Below are 25,808 nucleotides of genomic sequence, written 5' to 3'. Positions count from 1 at the left end.
GAACAAGCTAATGTCCCTGGCTCACATTTAGAATGGCATACTATACGTCTAGAAGTTATTACGCTGAGAACTGAAGTGCGGGCAATGAAGGGTACATTAGAGGAGATACTATCTATGGTTACATTTTTGGCATCTGAGGTAGAGCCACAGGGAAAGGGTGGCTCCCAGTGCGCCAGTGATCCAGAACCCTTTACAGGTACTATTGCTAAAGTTTCGGTGGGCCTCCCGGCCACTACTGGCTCTGTTGGCAATAAAGCAGTGAGAGGGGCAAAGTTAACTCAAAAGTCAGCCTCAGCTATGAAGAGTTCGAGCCTGGCAATCTATATAATGGCAAGGCGCTCACCCCCCATTGCAGTTAATAATAGCACTACTTCATACAGTCCATTAATGGTAATTGCGAACTATCCGCCGCTTGGTCGTAAATCCAATCCCTATGGGGGCTTATCGAACCAAGGACCTGATTGTGGCCTAATAGAGAGTGTACACCTAACTTGCCTAATCCTTTTAAAATGTATATGGCAAATGTCCCAAAAAAGCAATCCCAATGGAGGGTTTGAGAATAGGGACTTGTTAACTAACAAAGCTATCCATTGTATAAGGCATGTTAGAGGTTGCCGTTCAGTAATTAGGGATGATATAATAGCCACACATAGGAATTCTTCCTCTAGACAGTCTTATGATTGTATTGAACTCACAATGAAAAGCACAGATCTTGTAGAGAATCTCTTCACGTTCTCCACCTGGCTATGATACCAGAGCTACACTGAAACCACCCAGATTGCAGGGAGATTCCACTCTTGAGAACAATGATTGACTAGGGCCAAGAGAAACACTTACTGTGCCTTTTGGGCCTAGTATTACATTGACTAAGGATGCACCTATTAAGCGGGCACTGATTGCTAAGAAGGTTCAGGGTCTATCTTTTCAAGCAGAAGGTGCTCCGTGAATGGTTACTTGACCAGCACAAAAATATTTAGCGCTCCAGACCTTTGACCTACCATCATCCGTAAATAGAATTTTAAGGTGGAATATCACAGGCCTTAGCACGAAGATGGGCTCTCACGAGTGGCATGGATTCATAGAGGCATATGATATATGCCTCTTTCAAGAGACCTGGGGCGAATTACCCCAGTTCAAGGTTGAAAATTTGAATTATTCTGTAGCAGCAACTAAGGGAGCTAAAGGGAGGCCCTCTGGAGGATTGACTATATGGGTACGTCAAGAGCTTGAGGTTGATATTCAGGTTCTACCAACACAGAGCGAAGACATACAGGCCATTAGATTGTCCGTGCGAGGCCATTTTTTTTTTGAAAATTTCTTTATTTGCAAGTTAGGTATCTGCATATAACATAGACATGTACACAGTATTTCTCCGCATCGTGACATATATTTCAGTATACATTTCAATCATTTACATTTTCCGTTTTCTGCTTCCAAGAACGTCCCAACTCCCCCATTCCCTCCCTGTACCCCCCCCCCCCCGGCACTTATCATTCCATTTAACAGCAATACGTTGGTTTTGCATCAATATGTACAGTACAATCTGTATCCAGCAGGGGTACCGGTCCCCGGTTACATCATATATGCATATCAGATCATTCCCAGTGTGTCTGCAGCTCAGTTCCCGTGTACTCCGGTCACGGGCGTAGTATCCCCCTGTGAGACATGACAGGTACAGGCTAGTCCTCTTGGTCTAGCATGCCTTGCTCGAATGCTATAAGCAGGGCATTCCATTCCATTGAGATGGGATGTTTCCTAAGGCCTCTACTCTCCTCCCTGCCTAGTTCCTGTCCCTCTGCCTTGCCCCACCTGATCACCTCCCCGCTCCAGGTCCCTATGTCTGGCGGCCTTGCTGATTTCCATCTCATCGCCACTGACCTCTACGCTATCAGCAATGCCAGATCCACAAATCTGGATTCCACACTCCTCTTCTTCTCTTTGTGTCCTATCCCCAGCATGCAGTAAGAGGTGGATGTGTAGGGTCTATCCGGTATTATATCATTCAGTATGTGATGTATCGTACCCCAGTAGTGTCCCAGCGTAGGGCATTCCCAGAACATGTATGTATGTATGTATGTAAATGTATAGGCATTTATATAGCGCACTACTTACCCGGAGGGTCCCAAGGCGCTTCGACCGCTGCGAAACCCTTCCTGGCTTCCCTGAGAGATGGTCCCTTAATGGGTATCTCCAGGGTGAGACCAGGCATCCCCGGCGGTCTGGTGGGGCCGTTAGTGAAGATGAGGCAAGCTAATGCCCAGAGTTGCTGAGTGTGATCGCTGATCAGAGTGGGCACCGAGGTGAGAGAATTATCGAGTATGCTGACCCTGGTCCAGAAACCTGCCGCGCTGGGAATCGAACCCTGGTCCCGGGCCGTCCTCTGCTCTCGGGTCTGCCGCCTCTAACCAGTGAGCCACACTACTTGCCTGCATCTTCCCGCCGGCATCTGGGGCAAGTATCGGGCGTAGCCGGGAACATCATGTGAAGTCTGCGGGGAGTCAAGTATGCCCTGTGTATAATCATCAATTGTATAAATTTAAACCTGGGGTTCCGAGACACTTTCTTCGGCAATTTCAATACCAGGTCCCATTCTTTGACGCTCAACGCCGCCCCTAGATCCTCCTCCCATCTCAATTTCAGGGGTTGTAGGGGGTCAGCCCTGCCCTCCCGTATCCCAGCAGTCAGCCATTTTGTCAAGTGTCCGCCCGCCCCCATGAGGTACTGCATAGTGACCAGTGAGTTGGTGGCGGGCTCCATCCCATCTCCCGCCCAATGGGTGCCTATGTAGTGTTTCAGTTGTGCATGCTGCAGAAAGAGCGTCCTTGGCGCCTGGTGAAGCCTGGCGAACTCCTCAAACGGCAGTAGCCTGTTATCCGAGAAGAAATCCCCTATTTGTGTTATCCCCGCCTCCTGCCACACCCGTAGTCTTCTTTCCGTCATCGGACCTGTCCCCAGCGGGACGCCCAACAGTGGTATCGAGGGCGCATAATTTGACCGTCCATTTGCATACCTGACCGCCCTCTTCCAGTACATGAGGGCCAGTTTGAGTAGGGGTGGAGTCGTCGCCGGTGCCTTGGCCCCTGGCAGTAACAGCCGATGTATGACCCCCCGGAGTCTGTCGTCCTCTATCATGTTCAGTTCGTGTAAATTGCGGCCAGCCAACCAGTAAGCTAGCCATTGCAGTTGGCACGCACAGCTGTAAGCGAACAGATCAGGCACTCCCAAGCCGCCCCTATCCGTGGGTAGTTGCAGTCGGGTCATGCTTATGCGTCTCCTGCCCTTTCCCCAAATTAGGTCAAGTAGTAAAGTGTTGAGTTTCCTAAAATATGGCATAGGGATAGAGACTGGTAGATTCGTAAAGAAGTACAGGAGACGCGGCAGCACCACCATTTTTGATATAGCCACCCTCCCTGCCACCGATAACGGTAAAGTAGTCCAGAATTGTACCCGAGCGGTTAGGTTAGTCAGTGCTCGCCCCAGGTTCCCGTCCAGCAGGTCCTGTGGTTGGCGGTATATCTGGAGACCTAAGTACTTAAATGTTACAGGCGCCACCTGAAAACAGTGCGGCGGAAACTGGACTTGTGTCCCCGCCACCGGGCCCCGAAAGCCAAATCCATATGATTTTGTCTCGCTGATGGCGAGGCCCGATAACTCGCGGAAAACCTCAAAGATCTGTGGCAGTGGTGTCTCCGGGTCATTTATGTCTCTAAGGAAAAGTAATATGTCGTCGGCATACGCCGATATGACATGATGAGTGTTGAGCCTAGTAATCCCCACCACAGCCGCCATAGTCCGGACCTTCAGCAGTAGGGGCTCCAGGGCGATTACAAACAGCAATGGCGAGAGAGGGCACCCCTGCCTCGTGCCTCTCGCAATGTCTATCCGATCAGAGATACAGTTGTTGGTCCGAACCCGTGCCGTAGGTTTCCGGTACAACAGAGATACCCAGGCTATAAATCCGGCGGGTAACCCAAATTTGGACATGGCCGCGAACATGTAGTCCCATCTGAGTGTATAAAAGGCCTGCCGTAGGTCTAGCGAGATACAACCCTCAGTGGCACTTCCCCCTGCGGTCGGAGACATGAGTTGGTGAAGCCTCCGCAGATTTAGCGCCGTGCTCCTGTTCGGGACAAACCCGCATTGATCGGGGTGGATCATGTCTGGGATGTGTTGAGACAGGCGCATCGCCAATACTTTACTGAGTATTTTGGAGTCCGTGTTCAAAAGCGACAGTGGTCTGTAGTTGTCAAGCCGCAAAGCATCCCTCCCCGGTTTCTGAAGGGAGACGATTAGGGCTTGCAGTGTCGTGTCGGGCAGACCACCGCTCTTCAGTGCCTCGTTATATACCTCATGAAGGCGGGGGGCCAGCAGGTCTATGTACGTTAAATAAAGCTCCGCCGGGAGTCCATCTGTCCCGGGTGCCTTGTTTCTAGGCAGAGCCCTGATTGCCATTCTAATTTCCGCTACCGTAATGGGTTTCGCCAGCTCCTTGCTATGCGCCGCTCTCAGTTGAGGAACGCATACATCGGAGAAGAAATCCTCCAAAGGCGGTTCTGAGAGTGGAGGGTGCGGGCCGTATAGTTCAGCGTAGTAACGCCGGAACGTCGTGTTGATATCCCGCTGCCCTTGCACCAATTCCCCTGCGGGATCCTGGATCTCCATGATAGGGGTAGCTGCCGGTGCGTCCCTGGTCAGGCGCGCCAACAGCGCACCTGCCCTGTCCGCCTGTGCGTGATGTCGTGTGGTGTATTCCCTATAGTCGAGGACCCTCAACTCTTCTAGAAGTTCCGCATACTGTATATTAGCCTCCTGTAGTTGTGTGAGGGCGCCGCCCGTGCCTGCGGCCTCAATTTCCAGTGCCGCTAGACTGCCCTCTATCTCTCAAAGTCTCCTCAGTACCTGGTGTTTGATGCCTACTTTGGTGCCCATGGCCACCCCGCGAATGGTCGCCTTGAAAGCGTCCCACTCGACCTTCCTGGAGCTTGCTGTACCCGTGTTTTCTGAGAAGTAGTGTGCGGTAGCATCCGACAGGGTGGACTTAAAAATCGAGTCTTCGAGGAGGCTAGGGGACAATCGCCATGTCGGTATGGGGGTAGGTATTCTTCCCCATGTCAGGGACAATTCCACCGGGTTGTGGTCCGAGAGTGTCTTCCCCATATGCCCTACATGCACAATGGACAGCGTAAGTGTCTTGGAGCAAAAGATGCGATCTATCCTGGTGTGGAGGTTATGTGGTGGGGAGTAAAACGTGTACTCCCTGTGCGATGTATGAAGTGCCCGCCATGTGTCCACCAGGTCCCACCCCTCGGCCCAGCGTGCCAATGCCTCCGCCTGCCTTCTACTCTCAGCTGCGTGCAGAGGGGGATGAGATCTGTCGAGTGTGAGATCTAGTACCGCATTGCAGTCTCCACCTATAATCCAATCATACTCCACCCAATCCGATAGCGCTCTACCGAATTCCGCAAGGAACTGCGATTGCTCCACATTCGGGGCATACAGGCAGCCGAGCACTACACACACACCATTCAGCAATCCCTTAGCTAGCACGTAGCGGCCTTCCCTGTCTATCTTGGACTCAATGAGTTTAAACGGGACCGAGTTGTTAATCCAAATGGCTGCCCCCCGGGAAATTGCCGAGTACTTAGTGGCGAGGAGCTGGCCCTTCCATTTCCCCAACATTTTGGCCCCCTCTGATTCATTCAGGTGTGTCTCCTGCAGGCATGCTATGTGCACCCGCCGCCTACGCAGTTGTGCCAGAACTCTATGTCTTTTGTGTACTGAGCCCAATCCCCGTACATTCCAAGTGCAGACCACATAATCATTAGGGGACGTCATTACCCCGGATGTCCTCAAAATGTTCCAAAACCATTGTCCATACCATCATTGACCACAAAATGGAAATTTTCAGTGCCACGTTTGCAAACATTACCCCAACTCGTAGGTCCCCCTCTACAACCTCAGAGGACCAAACTGTAACACCCAACATGGGTATAGAAATCTTGGAACCGTGCCTAGGCTTGGAGGTGTGAGCCCAGACAAACTCTTACAACAAAGTACGTCTAAAAGTCCCGTAACCATTGTCCCCTACGTTCAAAGTTGTCCCAGGGTCCTGGTTCCCCCCCACCCCCTCTGGTAGATGAGAACATCTGCTACATTACCAGTCCGTCGCTGCAGGCTCTACGATCACATGTCTGCCGCCAACTGTGCTGTGATTTGGGGAAACAACTGAATGCTTCCTTCTGTGTCCGAGGCCGCTGTGTGGGAACTCGTCCGACTTTCTGATGGAGATCCGGTTTGTGCGTCATGTTCCGCCAGTGCGTTGGTGGTTAGTCGCGCCACCGCTGCCGAGCCGTCGTCTTCTTCCTCCCGGCCTTGACGTTCCATGTTGGCCCCCTCCGTGCCCGGGTGATTAGGGCGACCTTGAGACTCCGTCCGGCTGTCCGTCCTCTGTGTTTCCGGCACCTCCTGGTCTTCATGCAAGGGGTGCATCGGAGTGAGTGTAACCTCCAGCCACTCTGAAGCCTCTTCCGGATTGTCGAAGAAATAGGTTCTGTGATCGTGAATGACCCTGAGGCGTGCTGGGTAGAACAAGGCGTATTTTATATTTCGCTCCCTCAATGATTTCTTCACTCCCCAGAAAGAAGCTCTGGCCCTTTGCACTGCCTGCGTGAAGTCTGGGTAGATAGATACTGAGTGGTTCTCAAATTTTATGGGGCCTTTCTCCCTTGCGGCCTTCAGGATGACGTCTCTGTCCTTAAAATGGAGCAGGCGTGCTATCAAGGGGCGAGGGGAAGCCCCCGGCTTCGGTGGTCTGGGAGGGACTCTGTGTGCCCTTTCCACGCTGTACATCTGGGTGAGGTCCGCCGGTTCTGCTACAGTCTTTAGCCATTCCTCCACAAAACGGGTCGGGTTTGTCCCCTCACTCCGCTCCGGCACGCCCAAAATGCGTACATTGTTGCGTCTCGAGCGCCCTTCCGCATCGTCAACTCTTTCCCTCAGGTGCTGCATTTGCTTCTCGAGATTTTCCAATCGCGTGGAGTGTTCCGTTTGCTGGGGTATCAAATCGGCAAGCGCGAGTTTCTGCTCCGACACTTTCTCCGCCAGCTTCTTGTGGTCATCCTTAAGTAGCGACAGGCCGGTTGACATCGTATCCATTCGAGTTTCAAGTGCCTCCCTGGATGCCCGGATCTCTGACAGTATGAGGTCCAGCTTAGCCTCTTGGGAGGTAGCACCCGTGGGTGGGATCGCGTCTTCATTCGAAGAGGCCAGCGGATCCTCTGAGCCAGATGCCTGCGCGCCACCACGAGGGATTCTGTGACGCCCCATCATGCACCTCCACTACGATCACCGCGGGCGGTATGTCGTCGCCCTGTCTTCTTTCCCTTGCTATTTCCGGTCTCGCACCGCCGGGCCGGACCAGGTGTGGGGAGCGCCGTGTGATTGCGTACCGCAGGGGATAGTCCGATGCCCAGCTTACCGTGCGGCCAATGGTGCTAGGCGCGCCCGTGGTCAGGTCCAGTGTCTCGGCCTCTCCTCTCAGCCAAGCCAGTTGCAGTGTCGGAACCTGAGCACCCCAGCCAATGGGTGGATCCGTGGTGTGCGTCCTGTGCAGTGCACCAGTGGCACAGAGCACAAGGTGACAAGCCCTCTGAGTCAGGGGTGATCAGATCGCTGTAGGTCCAGGCCAGTCCACATATCAATTGTATAGCTCCAGTAACTGATCGGTGATCAGCCCCCTTCAGCCCCGGGAAGTAGCGTGACTTTTCCGCCTTTATTGACGACTGAATGGGACTCCCGGTGCCCTCAGGGAGAGGCCACCGCCGCTGTAGTCCACACGGCGCTATCACCGGATCCGGTCGTGCAAGAAGCCTGTCCCTCAGGTGCGTGGCAGACTGCGCACCTCAAAGGCTATCATGCCGGCCCGGCAAGCAAGGATTTACTCGCCTCAGCAGCAGGCGCCTGACCCCCGCTAGTGGCTCTGATCGTCTCCCTTCGTGTGGGGGGCCTCGCAGTACTCCTCAGGGTGCCAGGCCTCGTCTGCGTCGTGGTCCGCAGCCCCGCCCGATCCGACCAGCAGGATCCCCGCTCACCTCGCTCGGGCCATCTACCGGCTATCTCCTGATTGTGGCCCTCAGCAGTGTATGGCACCGTGGGTCAGGCGCCGGCCACAGCCCGAGCGCCGCACGCCACTCCGTGCTCCGGGCAGAATTGCAGACTCCCCTTGGCGCCGGCGGCCTCCCAGCACGCCCGACCTCCTCCGGGTAATCCGCAGGTGTCTCCGCCGCAGTGGGATCGGCGGGATTGCTCCGGTGTGTCCAGTGCCCCCGGGTCCGCTCCGCCGTATCCGGCGATCTCACACAGCCGTGCGCGGCGCACTTCCGGTCCGCTCGTCAGCACACCGTGGGCCGCGGTCTCCTGGGCAGAATTAGGCCCCTCTTCCTGCGCGCAGCATCCTCAGGCAGTAGCTCTCCACCAGGGTTCCTAGTCCCGTCAGCCAGGCTTCGGCAGCGTATATCAGGCTCTGCAAGGATCAGGCGAGGGGGTTAGGGGCCAGACCCCACTATCACAGGATAATTGCCAGGATTACAGGGGAAGCTAGGACGGAGCTCGTCTAACTCACGTCCACCATGTTCGGCTGTTGGCCACGCCCCCCCGTGCGAGGCCATTTAACAATAGACATATGCAACATCTACGTCAGGGGAACAAGAGAGAAAAGGTTCAGTCTTAGTGGCCCTCGAGGACCTCTTGGACATGCAATTAGATGTTTCAAACATACTAATAGCAGGGGACTTTAACACAACTTTTGAACCCCTTACCACAGAAGATGGTTCCTGGACAGAAGCAGAAGATTTCGAATGGGGTGTTCCATCGCTAGAGTTAGACCCCGTAAGGAGATGGACAGATGTGGTCATCCAATTAAACAATATTTGTCAGGAACAGGGTTTAAGAGCCCTAAATGGGCGTACCAAGGCAGATAGACAAGGAGCCAGTACTTTCAACAATGGCTATCATGCTAGCAGAATAGATTATATTCTGGTGAGCCTGGGTCTATGGCACCTTGTGGTGGATATGATGGTCATAGACAGCTCAAAGTGACCACAATCCACTGTGTGGAACTTTGGACCTGAACTGTCAAACGACGGGTTCCCAAATTAGGGAAGGGCATCACCTAGGTGAAATTGTTCCAACTAATGATCTAAGGTGGCTGAAGTGGGTAAAGTTAGTAGAGTCACCAGCCTTTCTAGATAATGTCATGCAGAGCATGGATTATGCGATAAATGATTTAGAGGTTAGTGTAGTGGAAAAACGTGATCTAGAAAATTCAATAGGTACACATAATACCTTTTTTAAACTACTACGCTCCCATTTTTTTAAGCTGGGGAAGACCTCAAAGGCATCTGCATTGAAGGAGGGGCAATGCTATAATGCAGATTGTCGGGTGGCACGTAAGGCCTTAGGGAAAGCCATTAAAGGGGGTGACCCCAAGAAGGTCCGGGAAGCCAGGTCATTTTATAAGGGCACTCAGTCCAAATCCAAGAAATTATGGGATGACAAAAGATGGCAGGAGTTAAAGGACGCCTGTGCCATGAAAAACCCAAAGCAATTTTGGAACGTATATAAATGGTCCGCCCCCAAAATCACGTCTACCAATCCGACTGGGTGAATTATTTTAAACCCCAATATGCATCAATCTTACCAAAAGGAGAGGGGGAAATTCCGAGTGCTCTATATCAACTCAAGACATTCACACTAAGACCGAGGTATAGACTGCACTTAAATCTGTATTGGCTGGAAAGGCACCAGGGCCAGATGGCATACCTGGGGATATCTTTTTATAGGATAAAGACAGATGGTGCAGGTACATCCTCTTGCCCCCGTACCCGATTCTTGGAAGAAAGCGGAGATCATCCCTGTTAATAAGAAGGGGGACAAATAAAGACCAGGGAATTATAGGCCCATCAGCTTAATCAGTTGTCTCCAGAAAATAATTAGGAGGCTTGTGCTTAATAGAGTGCAGGAATGGATTGAGGAATTTGAGGTCTTGTCCCCTCTGCAAGCTGGATTTCGTGCATTCCTTAGCACCATCGACCAGGTGTTTCGATTTCTTTTGATACACTGGAAGATTGTGACATTAGGTAAGGGTAGCCTGTATGCCGCTTTCGTAGATCTCAGTGTGGTATACAATATTGTCCCCCGCACCAAGTTATAGCTAACCTTACGTAAGCTAGGGCTCCCATCTGAGCTCTTGACTCTGAATTATTAGACTACAAGAGGACCAAAGCGTGCAAATTAGGTGGGGCGGGCAAGGTGAAGTTACTGAATCATTCCCAGTTGAAAGAGGTGTGAGACAAGGCTGTGTTATGGCTCCTACGCTATTCTCACTATATATCAATGGGATAGTTGATTACATGAATGCAATGCCGACTGATGCCCCCACATTAGCTGGGGATAAAGTGCCTATATTGATGATTGTCAATGACTCATTGATCTTGTCCAAGGCCCCTAGTGGGCTTCAGAGAGCCCTCAAAACCTTTGAGGGTTTTTGTTCGCAGTAGGGCTTGGAGATCAATGTGTCAAAGACAAAGCTAATGGCATTTAATGCTCATAAGGCCTTTAAAGGGGGCATTTGTATGAATGATAGGCCATTGGATTTGGTGAAGGAGTTCATTTATTTAGGGGTGAACTTCCAAGGTAATATGAGGTGGGATCACCAGGTGGAATTAGCTTCCCTTAAACACAGGCAGATAACAGGGATCCTGCACCATGAATATAATCTATCGTACACTAAGCCCATTAGCCCAGTTCTGGAAATTTATAATTTGAAAGCCATTAGTTCAGCCCTATGCGGCTCAGAACTTTGGGGATGTGAAAATCTTGCAACTCTAACCACCTCGGAAAACAGGTTTCTAAGAAAAATTACTAGATTGCCACAGAGCACTCCCACCAGCCCATTACAAATTGATTTAGGGATGAAACCGATCGCTGCTGTAGCCAAACTCCGTCCCATCCTTTAATGGAGGAGACTCTGGACCTCACCAGAGCTCTCATGCTATGCTAAAGGTTAACTAGAATTAATAAGGGCTGATGTTTCTCATCAAATTTCAGCCTTTGGGCAGTCAGAGGCCTCTTATCCGATATAGGCCTGGCTTGGATGTGGGTGGGTCCTGTAAACTCAAACTTTCCAACTAAGGATGTGTTGAAGGCCAAGTTTTGGGAATGGTTATTGGACAATAACCCCAGGCAGAGTGAGTCTCTCACCCTCACAAGCTGAATCTTCGAACACAAAGCCACTCCGATGTTGGAAACTTATTGGGATCTAATCACAAAACCATTGGACAGTAAATTGTATTTTCAGTTCAGGGTGGGCTCACTTCCAGTGAGATTATTTACTGTAAAATGGTCAACTAACGTAGTAACTACTTGCCCGGGTTGCAGGTCCTGTAATGAATCCTTGTCCCATCTCCTTTTTGTTTGTGCGGCTTACGCTGCCCCGCGTCGGGTCTGGCTGCTTCCAATTTGTAAGCTACTAGGCACTAGACGGGCAGCTGAAGCCGAACGCATTCTGCGGACTGACACATCACCAGATATGGCAATAGCCATGGCAACATCCCTAGGGTGAGCATTGGTATTGAGGGCTCGCATTATATCCCAGAGTGAGATTAAATATTGAAGCGTTTTGAACTATCCAGTTCATCACTGAGTAGTGTAGGGTTTGATAGCAAGTACCACTGGCTATGTCCCATAAATAATTAAATACAAGAAGGATTAGTGAATTGCTTCTTGTACATATGAATGTGGTGTGTTTTGTATATATTTTAACCGTTCGAGGAAATTCTCTAAGGAGATTTTATCTTTTTATTGCAAGTGAATTCCGCATACTTCTAGACACATCACTAGGAGCCCCTTAAGGGGGTCTGTCTTGGGATGCGTATTTTTACTTTTTATCTATGAATAAGGATATTGAAGTAGTCGTTTTCTTTTTACTGACTTAAAGTATGCTTCTCCTTCAACAGCTGCTTTAAATATTACATTTTTCTATACTTTTGAAAATGCTTTTATGACAACAAATTGTAGTATAAAGCTGTTGAAACTGAAAACGGAAACTGAAACTGAATAGACCTGGGCTGCATTTAGAGTAGGGGGAGGTGATTTCCTTTGACTTGAATGGGGCTGGTCTGCCTTCAACAATGTTGTCTCCAACTCCTGCCAGGAAGCTGCACCAGTGAGGACAGAACTGGCTTGGGCTGGGTGCAGACACTCTCTGCCTTCAGAGAAATAAGGATTTGTGTGTATAAAAAGAGGGGCCCAGACTCAAGACTTTTAGATAACTTCTGGGAAATTAAGAGGAACCTTTGCCAAGGAGAAGAGAAGTAGAAGCTGAGAGGAATACTGCCCCTGTGCTGTTTGCTGTCTGAGGATGGCCTGCAGTGGCTACTTGTTGCCAAGGAAAGGAGAAAAGGACTTTTCTGCTTGCTTTGTCCCCTGCTTGAAGAAAATATCTCCAAGGGCTTGAACGGAGCTTGCCCCCTGTTCTCGACGTCTAAGGGACAACAAAGACCTCAAAGTGTCTCTGGGCACCGTCTCTCATCGTCTCCACAGAAAGAAAGGGTACCTGACTTTGTCATCGAGTCTGTTGCAGGATTTCGTGTCCTGAAAGCACAGCTGAGAGCAACACCTCGCTTTGCAACACAACCCTGGTCTCACCGACTCCGTCAACGAGCTTCGCTACATGCTGCAAGGACGTCCCGATTCTGTCGCTGCCAGACCCAAACAGCGACCGGCTCTATCGTCGCACTGTGAGCTGCCAGCACAGCAGCAAGCACCGTCTCACCCTTCGACGCAAGCCCTGGTCTCACCAACTCTGTCAACGAGCCACTACCTGCACTGCATCATGAGGACACCACCTGCTGCAAAGCTCCGCTTCATAACGCGACCGTTGCGTTTCCCCCGACCGACTCACACCGACATGTTGGTCGCAATAAGAAAGGTACTGTGTCCGAGTGTGTCGAAGCTTTAGCCGGCCCATATCGACACGGTCGGCTGGAATTGTTAGACTCTGTCGTATTCAGTATAGCGGTAGCTCCACAAGGAGCTACCGAGTCAGAGGAACTGTGTTTTATTGATTTACCTGCAATTTAAAGGTTATTTTGCACAAGTACGATTTTTCAAGAGTATTGTAGGTTGGATTTTTTATCATATTTGGCCTTGCTGGTTTAGATAAAGATTTACTATTTTTCTAAACTAGTGTGGTGTCCATTTGTAGTGTTTTTACTGTATTACTGTAAGTATTCATGAATGCTTAACACACTGCCTCTGAGATAAGCCTGTCTGCTCATGCCAAGCTATAAAGGGGGTGAGCAGGTTTTTTTTTAGGAGTGTATCCCCCTTACCCTGACTAGAAGCAAGTGTCCCTATTTGGACAAAGGTACCTACCTCTGCCAAGTAGAGACCCTCATTTCTAACACTTTATAATATTTATCCTCAATATGAACGGCTCACCTTCTTATAATACTAGTATATCTATACAATCCTTATACCTTTAACATTCTACTCGGGTCTATCCCACCCCACATTGATAAAACATAGCCTCTTCTGTACATCATGTGTAAAAAGATCAAAGAGAACATAAAAAGCACTTTAAACCAAGATTACCTGGATCAATGATCTCATATTTGCAAAGTGTGTATCCATAGCTCCTCCGTGTGGGAAATTTTGGTTCATCCTTTTCATGAGCTCTGAAAAGCAGCTGAACGCCAACGCCTCTGTAAAAGGTACCAGACAGAGCAAACGGATCAGAAGCCCAGAGATGGAGAGTACAAAAAGGACAAGAAATATAAATAGAAAATATCAGTTTGGGATTCTGATAGGATAGACTATTAAAGTGGTATCCGTAGCCTCTAGGCAGCCTCATAAGGGTAACTTCAGGGAATTGCTTTTGAAGAAAGATAATTACAAAAAAGGAGATATCATATGAACAATATACAAGGAAGAGGTTTTTAAATACAATTTGTTATAACTATGATCTACATCTAGGGAATAATGGAGCAGAAAACATTTTGATATGGGGAAAGTCTTGAACAGGGGTAGCTGAACTTAGAAGCTGTACAGGTGACAGCGAGGAGGGTATTGATAGGTATTTTTTAGGTCTGGCTTAAGACATCTTTGGCTTTCTTCTTTTTGTTACCTTTTTTTACCAATTATTTGAGTTTCATGGTATTGCCTCTTTGGTATACCATTCCTCCTTTTATAGAGGGCTTGCATTGCAATACATTATGAACTATTTTATAACCATCACTCGAACATGACACTTTCTGTATCATCCAATTCTTTATCTCAAACATTCAATACCACAATACAAATGCAACTACGACCAATACAAAAAGCATCAATATCAGTAGCACCCATCCCATTTCTACATATCTTCAATGCCATTACTATCAATATCACCGCTACCATCTCTACAAGCAGGGGTGGGCGAAATCTTTGGGCAAAATTGAAAATAGTAAAAATAAGTCCTCTTTGATTCTCCTGGATCCATAATTCACTCAGCAGAAGAATTAAAGGTTGGATTTACCCTTAGGATTTTTGCATTACCAAAACGTTAAACTTTAGGCCAAAACGTTTCCCTGAGATTGCAATGATGTTTTTATGTGGGCCAGGCAAAGATATTTACAGACAGAAGACTGCAAACCCCTAGGAAACCAGAACTACAGGCATATTTCGACCTACATTTTTTGGTTTCTCTTACTTGTTCAATGGTGGGAGGTGGTGCAAACCCAGATACAAATGCTAATTTTTCCTAGGATTTGCATCCCTATTTCTCCACATTAAATAAAAAAAATCGTCCAGGCCAAACCCACACTACCAATATCACCACCAACAATACAGGCACCACAAATGCCACCAGCATTAATACGTGCTCTGGCACCGATACAACAACCAACAAAATCAATAGCATCAATACCACTCCACTACCTATATAACCCACCATCAACATCATCAAACAGGGTCACACCTTTTATTCTAGGGCCCATAAGGTCTTACCATAGCTCGACTACTTTCTTCTACCTGCTTCAGAGTCTATGGGAAGCTCATATACACATGTGAAGTCTTTCAGACCACTCCCATTAGAATCAAGATTACAGAGTGGCTGCTGGAGCTGAAAGCTGGGCTGGCACTCGAATGTATGGTGGCTTCAGTACACCGAGACTAGAACACATATCCAACACAGCCAATGAAAGATAAGCGGACACGAATAAAGGTACGACTGAGTCCCAGGTGACCCTCTGGGAGTCCTTGAAGGTCACTGTCTGAGGAGACAATATTAGTCATATCTCAGGAAGGTACAAGAAGCAATACCAGGAGATGACTGACCTGGAAACTGGCATTCTCGAACCAGAAGTGTCTCATGCACGTATAGTTCGCAGACTGCACTGAGAGACTCCCTACACCAACAAGAGGTACTCTGTCAACTGCACTTGGACGAGGCTTGTTGGCCTGCCGTTCTACACAGTCACATCTATCATTAGGGAGATAAAGCCAGTAAAATTCTGCACTGGTTCTGTACCAAATCATACACTGCATACCCACTGCAAGCATAATGGAGGGAAGGGGGGGGGGGGGGGGGGGGTTCAACACAAGGGGGACTCTGCCATTACCCAGTGCTTCGCTGCATACTACGCATCACTATATACCCAGCCACCCGGAGAAGACCCTGATGCCCTCCAAGACTTTGTGAGGGTTTTGCCCAAAAGCCCTTTGGCAGACCCAGAATGAGCCTTACTGGATAAAGACATCACATGTGAAGAGCTGGGGAAGACTCTGCCTTAACTCCACTCCGGCAAAAACCCAGGTCCTAACGGTTTCCAGTGGAGTTCTTTAAATCAAATAAGAGGCTACTTATTGACCCTATTTGGAGCATGTTTATGAGAGCCCAGGATGAGGGGATGTTCACTCCTGATCGCCGCCTGGCTGAAATAGTGGTCATAATCAAACAGGGACAACCACCTGATGAGTGCTCTTCCTATTGCCCCATCTCCCTGCTCAATACGGAGGTTAGGTTATGGGCTAAGGCCCTGGCCAACAACCTATGTTCTGTGATTACTAACCTGATTCACGCTGATCAATCGGGCTTCATGCCTAAGGGCCATGAAGCGTAACATTTGCCATCTGCACAACGCTTTTGCACTAGCTGACAGGCTACCAACAGCCAATTCACTCCTTCTAGTTGACTTCCAAAAGGTATTTGATTCTGTCCAATGGGACTACCTGATTTACCTGCTGCAGAACCCTAACTTTGGGCCCAGCTTCATTGCCTGGACCAGGATATTATATACTAATCTCCAAGTGAGAGTGAGGGTAGAAGGTTTGCCGTCTGCCCAATATACACAGGGGTGAGGCAGGGACGCCCCATCCCCTTACTGTTTCTAATTGCAATTTAGCCCCTAGGCGGGATAGATGCCCTTGCAAGGGGCTTGGAGTCGACTCCAGAGGTGTCGAACAGGGTCATTCTATGCCTGACGATGTTCTCATTTTCCTGGACAATCCCTCTGATGCCCGACCCAGAGTACTTCAGATACCGGTATTTTTATGACTTCTTCCAGGCTTACCATTAACAAATCCATATCCTCAGTGTACCTCATGGCATACCAACCATCAGCGCTCAATTGGGCGGCCGGCATGCACATTCGTCAAGAAGGCTTCCACTATTTGCATGTCATTGACGATCCCTCCCGGACTTGGGACCACAACATTAAACCTCACCTAGACCTGCTGTCATGATATCTTACTTTCTGGATGACACTGCCACTAAGCATCCTGGGGCGGCTGGCTATGTATAAAATGGTCGTTCTGCCCTATCTACTGTACCAGCTGCCCAACTATTCTTTTTAGCTCTCACCATCAGTCTTCCAGTGAATTGACTTTCTGCTGCTGGACTTCCTGTGGCGGCACCATGTCCAAATGGTCACCCTTTCTAAGTTATAAATAATCTTACAATAGGGGCATTGCAACTCCAGATATATTCTTCTACTACAGGGCATCTCATCTTATATTTATAAATGTATGGTGGTTTAACGACTTCGCAGACCCTGCCTTTGTCACGGAGTAGTGGGCAACACAGGAAATCCCCCTCTTACATTTGCTGTATGAGGGGCTCCTCCAGAGCCCCTTCAGGCAGCCACAAAAGTGACCCTCCAGCTTTGGAGGGAGACTCATAGAGCCCTGAGGTGGGTGGGATGCCTGACCAAGAAAACTTAGTTCTCTTAGTTTTCGGAAACCCGCCAACCCCCACAGACCACGCACGCAACCTGGGAATCATCCTGGACTCCGAGCTCAAAATGGACCGCCAGATCAACTCTGTCTCATATTCCTGCTTCCACACCCTCCGCCTCCTTTGTAAGACCTTCAAATGGATCCCCCTCGAACACCGAAAGACAGTCACTCACGCCCTGGTCACCAGCAGACTCGACTACGGCAACGCACTCTACGCCGGAATAAACAAAAACCTCATCCACAAGCTACAGAACATCCAGAACGCCGCCGCAAGACTGGTACTCAGCCTGCCAAAACACTGCCACATCTCCCAGCACCTGCGCACACTCCACTGGCTCCCCGTCGAGGCGAGAATCACCTTTAAGATGCTCACCCACGCACACAAGGCCCTCCACGGCACCGGACCAGCATACCTGAACAGCCAACTCAAATTTCACGCACCCCAAAGGACCCTACGATCAGCCCAGCTTTCCTACGCTGTGGTCCCCCGCACCAGAAAGACCAGACCGAGAGGCCGCTCCTTCTCCTTCCTCGCGGCCAACGCATGGAATGCCCTTCTGCTACACCCCAGACAGACAACATCGCTCCCCATCTTCGCAAGAAACCTCAAAACCTGGCTCTTCTGTCGTATTTTGACGATGGCTGGGTTAGCGCTTAGCTTTGCTACACGATTCCCGCTTAAATTAGCTATACATAGAAACGCCATTTTGTATGTGTTGGCGGCCATCTTAGATCATGAACGGCCTCGTGGCCGGCGTGCCCTTTAGTCCGTTGTCCGTTCCACTGACCACTTCAGTCTGCCCAGCAACAGGCTATTTTTAGTACTGGTCAAGCCACACATGCGCAGTTCACACTGACCAGTCGTTCCTCAGGAATGTGCCGCAAACTGACCAGTGGGTTTGAAACCCTCCAATGAGCTGGCAGTATTCCAAAATATGCCCTTATATGTACATAATGTTCTGTAACTTTGTGCCGAGTGTATGTTTTATTACCTGTAGAATCATATAAAAGAAGGGTCACACCGATGTTCGGTGTGATACCTCTTGCATTACCGAAGGGTGCTGTATGAGTGTACCACCACCCCATGGGGTCTTAATAAACTTGTTCTTTGACTTTTACAGTTTCCGTGCCAACAGTTCTTGAATGTAAATGGGTTATCTTCGGAACATGTAGGCCTTGGGAACCCTGATTACTTCAAATTGGCGACCACGAAGGGACTCATCGGCGACTCGGATGCCGAAGGAGAGGTCGTGACGAAGGCTTGGAAACTCGCCATGGACGCGCGCTGCCACGAGTGACCCGAGTCTTGGCTGCCACGGTGTTTTTTCCTTTCCTTCCGATCTGACCTTCCAGGTGGCGCCGGTCTCCGACTGAGTTTTCGAGTGTCTGCATCGCTGAGAAAGTGCCGTTTGGCTGATTTGGCTTACAAGACCTTGGCAGTTGGAATCTGAACATTTGAGAATTTGGGTAAGCTTTGTGTTCGGTAAGGTAGTCTTCGGACGCTTACTGAAGTTCTGTGATTTGTGTTCGGTAAGGTAGTCTTCGGACGCTTACTGAAATTCTGTGATTTGTGATCGGTAAGGTAGTCCTCGGACGCTTGCCGAAGTCCTACGTTTTGACTTGAGTTAGCTAACATTGTGAATTTGTGATCTTTGAACTTATATGTGTAGTGCACTTCACATAGGCAGGCATGTAGAGATGTTTCTCTAACTTTGTTTTTTTCCCTTTGAGCGGCACATTTGTGTGAAGTACTGTAAGTGCCTTTTTATACGGTGTCACGCTTTCGTGATACTTTTTGAACATGCCTGTTTTCAGCACACTTCGAGGGATGTGCTGTCTTGGAGAGGGTACCTCAATTAGGTTAGCGGAAGCACAGCCGGCTCCCCCAGAGGGAACACCAAATCGTGAAATGTACATCAAGCATGGCCTTCCCCCTATTATGTACAGCAAATTATGGCATAAGTATACAAAGGCCGATCCTGAATTGCAATGGCCTCTACATGGGTCGTTCGATTTACGTAAAGTACAGTTTGTAGAGCAATGTTTGTTTCAACGCAGGTCTAGACAAAATATGTTTGATTGCGTGCGAATGTGGGAGAAAGCGGTGCGCGAGCGAATGAAGCGTGAGGTTGCCTTGGCGGACAAAGAGCAGCGCAAGGCTGCTCGGGATAAGGCTTTACAGCTTGAGGAAAAGGAGGCTCAGGAGAAGAAAGAAAGGGAGGAACGGGAACGTAAATTGCAGACGACTGGTCAATTTCCTATCCGCCGACCACTTTATCCTGACCTTAATAATGAAATTGATGATTTTTCTTTGTTAGATCGGTCACCACCTCCGTATGTTTCGCCGACGGCTCCAGCTGGGGATTCAGAGGACGATGGACAGGATAAGTCGGATCACAAGGGTATATCTGCTCTCAGGTTTACTGCGGCGAGGTCCGCTCATTTGCGGAGCTGGGCTCGTAAAGTAACTAAGAATTGTGTTTCTCAGGAGCAGTTGTTAGAAGAAAAGAAAGCGTGGTCGGATCTTGAATTAATGTATTTTCTGTCTAGTTTGGCGGATGAAGTTGTAGGCGCGTATCGGGAACTTTCAGACACGTTAGAATCTAAATCGTTGTCAGTATATCGTGAGAATTTGGCTAAAGTTGATTTTGATCTGTCAGATGTTGACGACCTATTCAAGCAACTGATCGCGCTACGGGATGAGACAGCCGGATTGCGGGAGGAGAGGAAAAGGAGGCAAAAGGAGTCTGGTTCGGGCAATAATGGGCAGACTAAGGAGTGCTCTCTCCGTGGTTCAGATAAGAGTTCTGCATTGCATGTTATGCCTATGCGTGAAGCCGCGCCTTTGTATGTTCCACCAAAAGGGGAAGGTACGGATGATGATAAATTGTCAAAGGATGCGAAAGGGTATTTTGTGTATAATTGGGTATATACGCCGTGGAATAGAGCAGACGTTATGGCGTTGAAAAATTAGTTACCTGATCTTCGAAAAAATCCGGTGGCATTTTATGAAGGGGTGGAAGGGGCTATTTCGTCTTGTGTGATGACTCTTGTGGACATAGATTTGTTCTTTGGGTTAATTCTGCCACCTGATATGTGGCGGCAAATTCGTAAAAATAATGATGAAATGATATTGGGGGGCACATGGAAAGAAATTAATGCTGCAGATTTAGACAGGGAACCAGCATGTAAGCCTTGTCAGTTAATTCTAGATCTCCCGGCAGCTATTCTGACTAAATTAAAGACGCTTGTTCCCTCTAAAAAGATTGATTGGACTATGTTGACGTCGTGCAAGCAGAAACCCGATGAAACGGTCTCAGATTTCTTTACACGTTTTGAGGAGGCATTTCATGATTACAGTGGTCAATCTTTGACAGACGATACGGGTCGGCATTTGTTTGTAGATAAGTATGTGGCTAATCTCCTACCGGAGATTGCGAAACGATTGAAGTCGAGTGAAAGTTCCTGGGCCACGGCGACCCCTGCGTCCTTGTTAACTATGGCTCAGTATTATGAGCGGCAGGAATTGGAGGCTAAAGAAAGTGTAGAGAAAAAGGCGAAGGAATTGAAAACGAAGGTGATGTTGGCGCAGGTTCGGGGAACACAGGGTAGAGGAAATGATAGAGGTAGACGGGGTGGAGGAAATACGTCGTATGGTCGTACGGACATAGCGGAGGATCAGTGTGCTTATTGTAAGGAGTTTGGGCATTGGGCCGAAGATTGTCCGGTACTTCGTGAGCAGCGTAGTCAGCGTGGTCGAGGAGGCGGAAGGTCAAGAGGAGGTTATACGGGAGCTAGAGGTGGCGGAGGTGATCGCGGAAAGACTGAGGAGAGGGGCCGTGGCCAGGATGAACGAAATACGTTTGATAGACGGAATCAATATCAGATTTTGGAGGGAGAGAATGTGGAACACCAGGATTATGTGCATGCATAGGACTGCGTAGGATGGGGTAAGGAATCAGTTGAAGTGCCGGTAGATCAGCAGGGTCCATATGTAACAGCGGGTATTCTGGGTTCTACTGATCAATTTCTAGTCGACACAGGAGCTACACGTAGCGCTTTGTCGAAAAACTTGGTTCCGAGGGCTCCCCTGTCTGGCGAAATGATTACATGTGTAGGGTTTGATGGCACACCCTCCCCCAGCCCATTGTCCAAGCCCCTTGCACTATGTCTTGACAAATACTTTAGTTTCGGTCAATTTTTGTTATCACCCCATACCCCAGACAATATCCTGGGTATTGACTTGCTTAAATATTTTCGAGCGACAATACGTTGCGCTCCGGAGGGAGTGTGGGTTATCCTGAATGATAATTATCCTGACCCCGACAGGTTTTACGCAATTTCAGATATTTCAGCTTTGGCCTCTCTCCCGCACACGTTATGGGCGACCTCAGACACGGATGTGGGAGAGATGCGTATTCCACTGATACATATTACTGTTAAGGAGGGGGCCCCTCTACCACGAGTGCCACAGTATAAGATTTCGAGAGAAGGTGAAATTGCATTGACGCATATTGTTCAGGATTTGATTTCTGCAGGGGTTGTGGAGGAGGTCCCTTATAATGTTTGCAACAGTCCTATTCTTCCGATCCTTAAGAGAGATTCTGACGGCAAAATCTATCGCTTTATTATTGACTTGCGAGAGATCAACAAAATTGTCATTCCTCAATACCCGGTGGTGTCTGATATTACGACCCTGCTTACTTTGGTTCCACCAACGGCCACCACGTTTAGTGTAATTGATTTAAAGAATGCGTTCTTTTCTATCCCTGTTCATCCTGATAGCAGATACCTGTTTGGCTTTACGCTAAATAATAAATCGTATAGATTTTGTCGTGTTCCCCAGGGATATACTGAAAGTCCTAGCATCTATAGTCAGGCTTTGAAAAGACAGTTGGATTCCTTTAAATTGCAGTCTGGTGTTGCTGTTATCCAGTACGTGGATGACCTTCTGCTGGCTGCTGACTCTTATGCACAATGTGAACAGAGTACACTTGCGTTGCTTTCCTTTTTGGCACAGAATAATCATAAGGTTTCGAAGAAGAAGCTTCAATACTGTAGACCTCAGGTGACCTACCTCGGTCATCTGTTGTCTAAGGAGGGGCGTGCATTAACATCTGATCGAATTCAAGCAATTTTAGACACACCAGTCCCACGCACGCAGAGGGATGTACGTGCCTTCATAGGGTTGACGTCCTTCTGTAGACAATGGATCATGGGTTTTTCACATATCATAAAACCTTTGCTAGCATTACTGTCCAAAGCTACACCAATGCCCCTTGAGTGGACAGATGAATGTCAGAAGGCTTTTGAACAGCTGAGGCAGGCCCTTTGTTCCGCACCCGTGTTAGGCACACCAGATTATACGAAACTTTTCACATTGTACGTGCACGAGAATGATGGGTGCGCGTTGTCAGTATTAGTGCAATTACACGGGGATAAGCAGAGACCATGTGCATACTTCTCTGCCGTTCTGGATCCTGTAGCACGAGGGTTGCCTGGGTGTTTTCGAGCGGTAGCAGCAACAGCAGTGGCCATACGACAGAGTGAGGGAATAGTGTCATCACATAAATTGTTGGTGTTAGTTCCTCACGCAGTAGATGCTCTGTTAAACCAAACAAAGACCCAATACCTCACGAGTGCACGGCTAACAGGATATGAGCTGACACTTTTGGCGCCACACATTACACTGAAAAGATGCGCTACTTTGAACCCTGCCACTTTATTGCCCTATCCGGTTGAGGAGGGTCAGGAAGAAAAACATCATGATTGTGTTTTCCTGACCGAGGAACAGACAAAGGGTCGTGTTGACTTACAGGATGTCCCACTTCCAGATGTGGATGGGGAACTGTGGGTCGATGGATCGTGTTTAAGGCTGCCAGATGGCACGACTTCCGCAGCCTATGCGATCACGACACTTAAGACAGTGGTAGAAACAGCTAGGATACCACAAAAGTCGGCTCAGGCAGCAGAGCTGATAGCCTTAACAAGAGCCTGCGAACTGAGTGCTGGTTTATGTGTGAACATATACACGGACAGCCGGTACGCCTTTGGAGTGGCACATGACTTTGGGCTACTTTGGAGAGAACGTGGGTTTTTGACATCTCACGGAGAGCACATTATGCACGGAGAACTAGTGCGTGATCTCCTAAATGCGCTGCTAGGCCCAAAGAAAGTAGCGATAGTAAAATGCAGTGCCCACAAAAAGATTACGGATAAAGTGGGTCAAGGAAATGCCTTTGCAGACAGCATAGCTAGACAAACGGCTATGTCCCGAACTAGCTCCCCCATGTATGTGGTACAATCGCAGGCTGAGCGATGGAGTGATGCTAGAGCAGAAATATTAGACATTCAAAAATCAGCTACTGAATCTGAACTTGCGACATGGGCAGCCGATGGGGTACTAGATGACGAGGGTTGTTGGAGAAGCAAAGACATGGAAAAGTGGAAATTGCCTGCAGCTTACTTGCAGGCGATGGTCCAGATGACACACGGACTGGCGCATGTCGGAGCTCTTGCAATCACTCGGCTCTTAACACGAGTTTGGGAACATCCCGAGATTGCTAATACTGCAAAGAGAGTAGTGCAGACCTGCCTGGTATGTTTGCAACACAATCCTGGAAAGGGGACCCATACTCCGAAAGGAGGGTTCGTTCCACCTTCTGCACCATTTGAGGTACTCCAAATGGATTACATCCAACTTGAGCGCTGCAATAACCTGAAGTACGTCCTAGTGGTGGTATGTGCTTTTAGCAAATGGGTTGAGGCCTACCCCACGAAAGACAACACGGCTTTGACAACAGCTAAGGTGTTGCTTAAGGGATTCTTTCCTCGCTTTGGAGTTTGCAAATTTCTGTGGAGCGATAATGGGCCTCATTTTGTTGGAAAGATTGTGGAATATGTACTGAAGGGGTTAGGGATTCAGCAGAAGTTTCACGCTGTATTCCACCCTCAGTCAGCAGGTCTGGTCGAGCGGTACAATGCAACGTTGAAGCTTAAGCTGGCCAAAATTGTGGCGTCTACATCGTTGAAGTGGCCAGATGCTTTGCCGCTTTCACTTCTCTCTCTTAGATCAGTACCCCACTCACGAACTGGCCTTACGCCCTATGAGGTGGTGTTTGGGCGCCCTATGAATATCTGGGGGGTGCCCAAGCCGCGATTAATACATGATGTGCCTTGTGTTATGATGAATGATTATTTGGCACGATTAACAAATGATTTGCTCTCTATTCACCAACAGGTTCGAGAAGCGCTCCCTGACAACTCTACTGGAGAGGGCCATGATCTCCGTCCTGGTGACCATGTGATGATTCGGTCGTTTGAGAGAGCAAGCAGTCTGGAGCCCAGGTGGAAGGGCCCCGAACAGGTCCTCCTTGCAACCCGCACCGCTGTGCGAGTGACCAACAGGAAGCGGTGGGTGCATTCGACACATTGTCGCCGTGTCTCTCCGGACCTGGTGGCTCCTGCTGTGCTGACTGATTACAAAGAGATTTTGGAGAAAGAAAAGAGCCCAGCTGTGACGTCGGCCGAAGTTGAGGGAGCCTTCCCGGACCACACTGTTACCGGACGAGAACGCTACAACTTGCGTCCTCGATAAGAAGATTTTTTTTTTTGTATTTTAATGACTGGTTGGTTACCGCTCCAGGTTTGTGAAACGGAAACCGGGAATTCCAAGGGGGGGGGATCAGTTCTGCCAGTGTAGCGACACCCGTCTTGGCCCGGAGAAGAAAACAACGGCTACCTCGGAGTTCAGCACCACATTTTTCTTTTTTAGGTATACACGTATGTGTATGAGACACTTTGTGACTAAATCGAATTATTGAGATTCAGCAAAGGTTTTCAGAGCTATGGCATTATCAGCAGTACGAGATAAGAGACTCTTGGGTGCCATTCTCTTTGTCCTGACTATCGTAGTGATTGCGGTAATAGCCTGGGTAGTCGAACTTGTGGTACCTGCACGTGAACATTTGCTGCCAACTACCCCGGCTCCATCTGAACATTTCCATTTTACCCTGCCCTATCATGAAGAACGGCACCGACAGACTTATCTGAACAATAGTTTTATTCAGATCCTACATCACACACACAATATGACAAACACTTCAAATTACTGGGTGTGTGGGATGTTGCCTGGGCATCAGAAGAAAGGGGGTACTCCACTCATCCCTCTACCGTTTTCGCATAATGGGTCTTGTAATGCATTTTATACTCTCCTCTTTACTTTGAGATGGCCCACAAAAGGGGGAGTGCTTTTTCGTTTGAATAAATTGTGCCATCATGATCGGGATGGGTATCCACAAGCTGAGGGTACTCGATTTGAATATGAGGAGTACCGCCCTGACAATGAGTCTGCTACACGAATGTATAGCAACCAGCGAAATGTCAATGTATCAAATGTACATGTTATCAACGTTATCGCTACCAAAGCAGACCTATGTATACGTAATAAAGGTGTAATTTCTGTTGGGAGAAGTGAATGTAACACTACACTTACGTTTGATAGTCCTACTGGTATATCGTTTGTCACTTCCCGA

General features: G+C 48.7%; 1 protein-coding gene across 1 annotated transcript in view; it reads right to left on the bottom strand.

The window, feature by feature from the left end:
• LOC147679546 (small G protein signaling modulator 1-like) overlaps window positions 1-25,808 on the bottom strand; it is a 645,847-nt gene that overhangs the window by 54,274 nt on the left and 565,765 nt on the right. The window contains exon 10 of the mRNA XM_086942458.1: window positions 13,654-13,763. Within this exon, the coding sequence (XP_086798584.1) occupies window positions 13,654-13,763 (110 nt within the window). The remainder of the gene's footprint in view (window positions 1-13,653; window positions 13,764-25,808) is intronic.

The sequence above is a fragment of the Lissotriton vulgaris genome, chromosome 11 (assembly GCF_964263255.1).
Source record: "Lissotriton vulgaris chromosome 11, aLisVul1.2, whole genome shotgun sequence".
Taxonomy (NCBI): Eukaryota; Metazoa; Chordata; class Amphibia; order Caudata; family Salamandridae; genus Lissotriton; species Lissotriton vulgaris.
The sequence above is the reverse complement of the archived record's forward strand: the minus strand, read 5'-3'. Positions and strand labels throughout refer to the sequence as shown.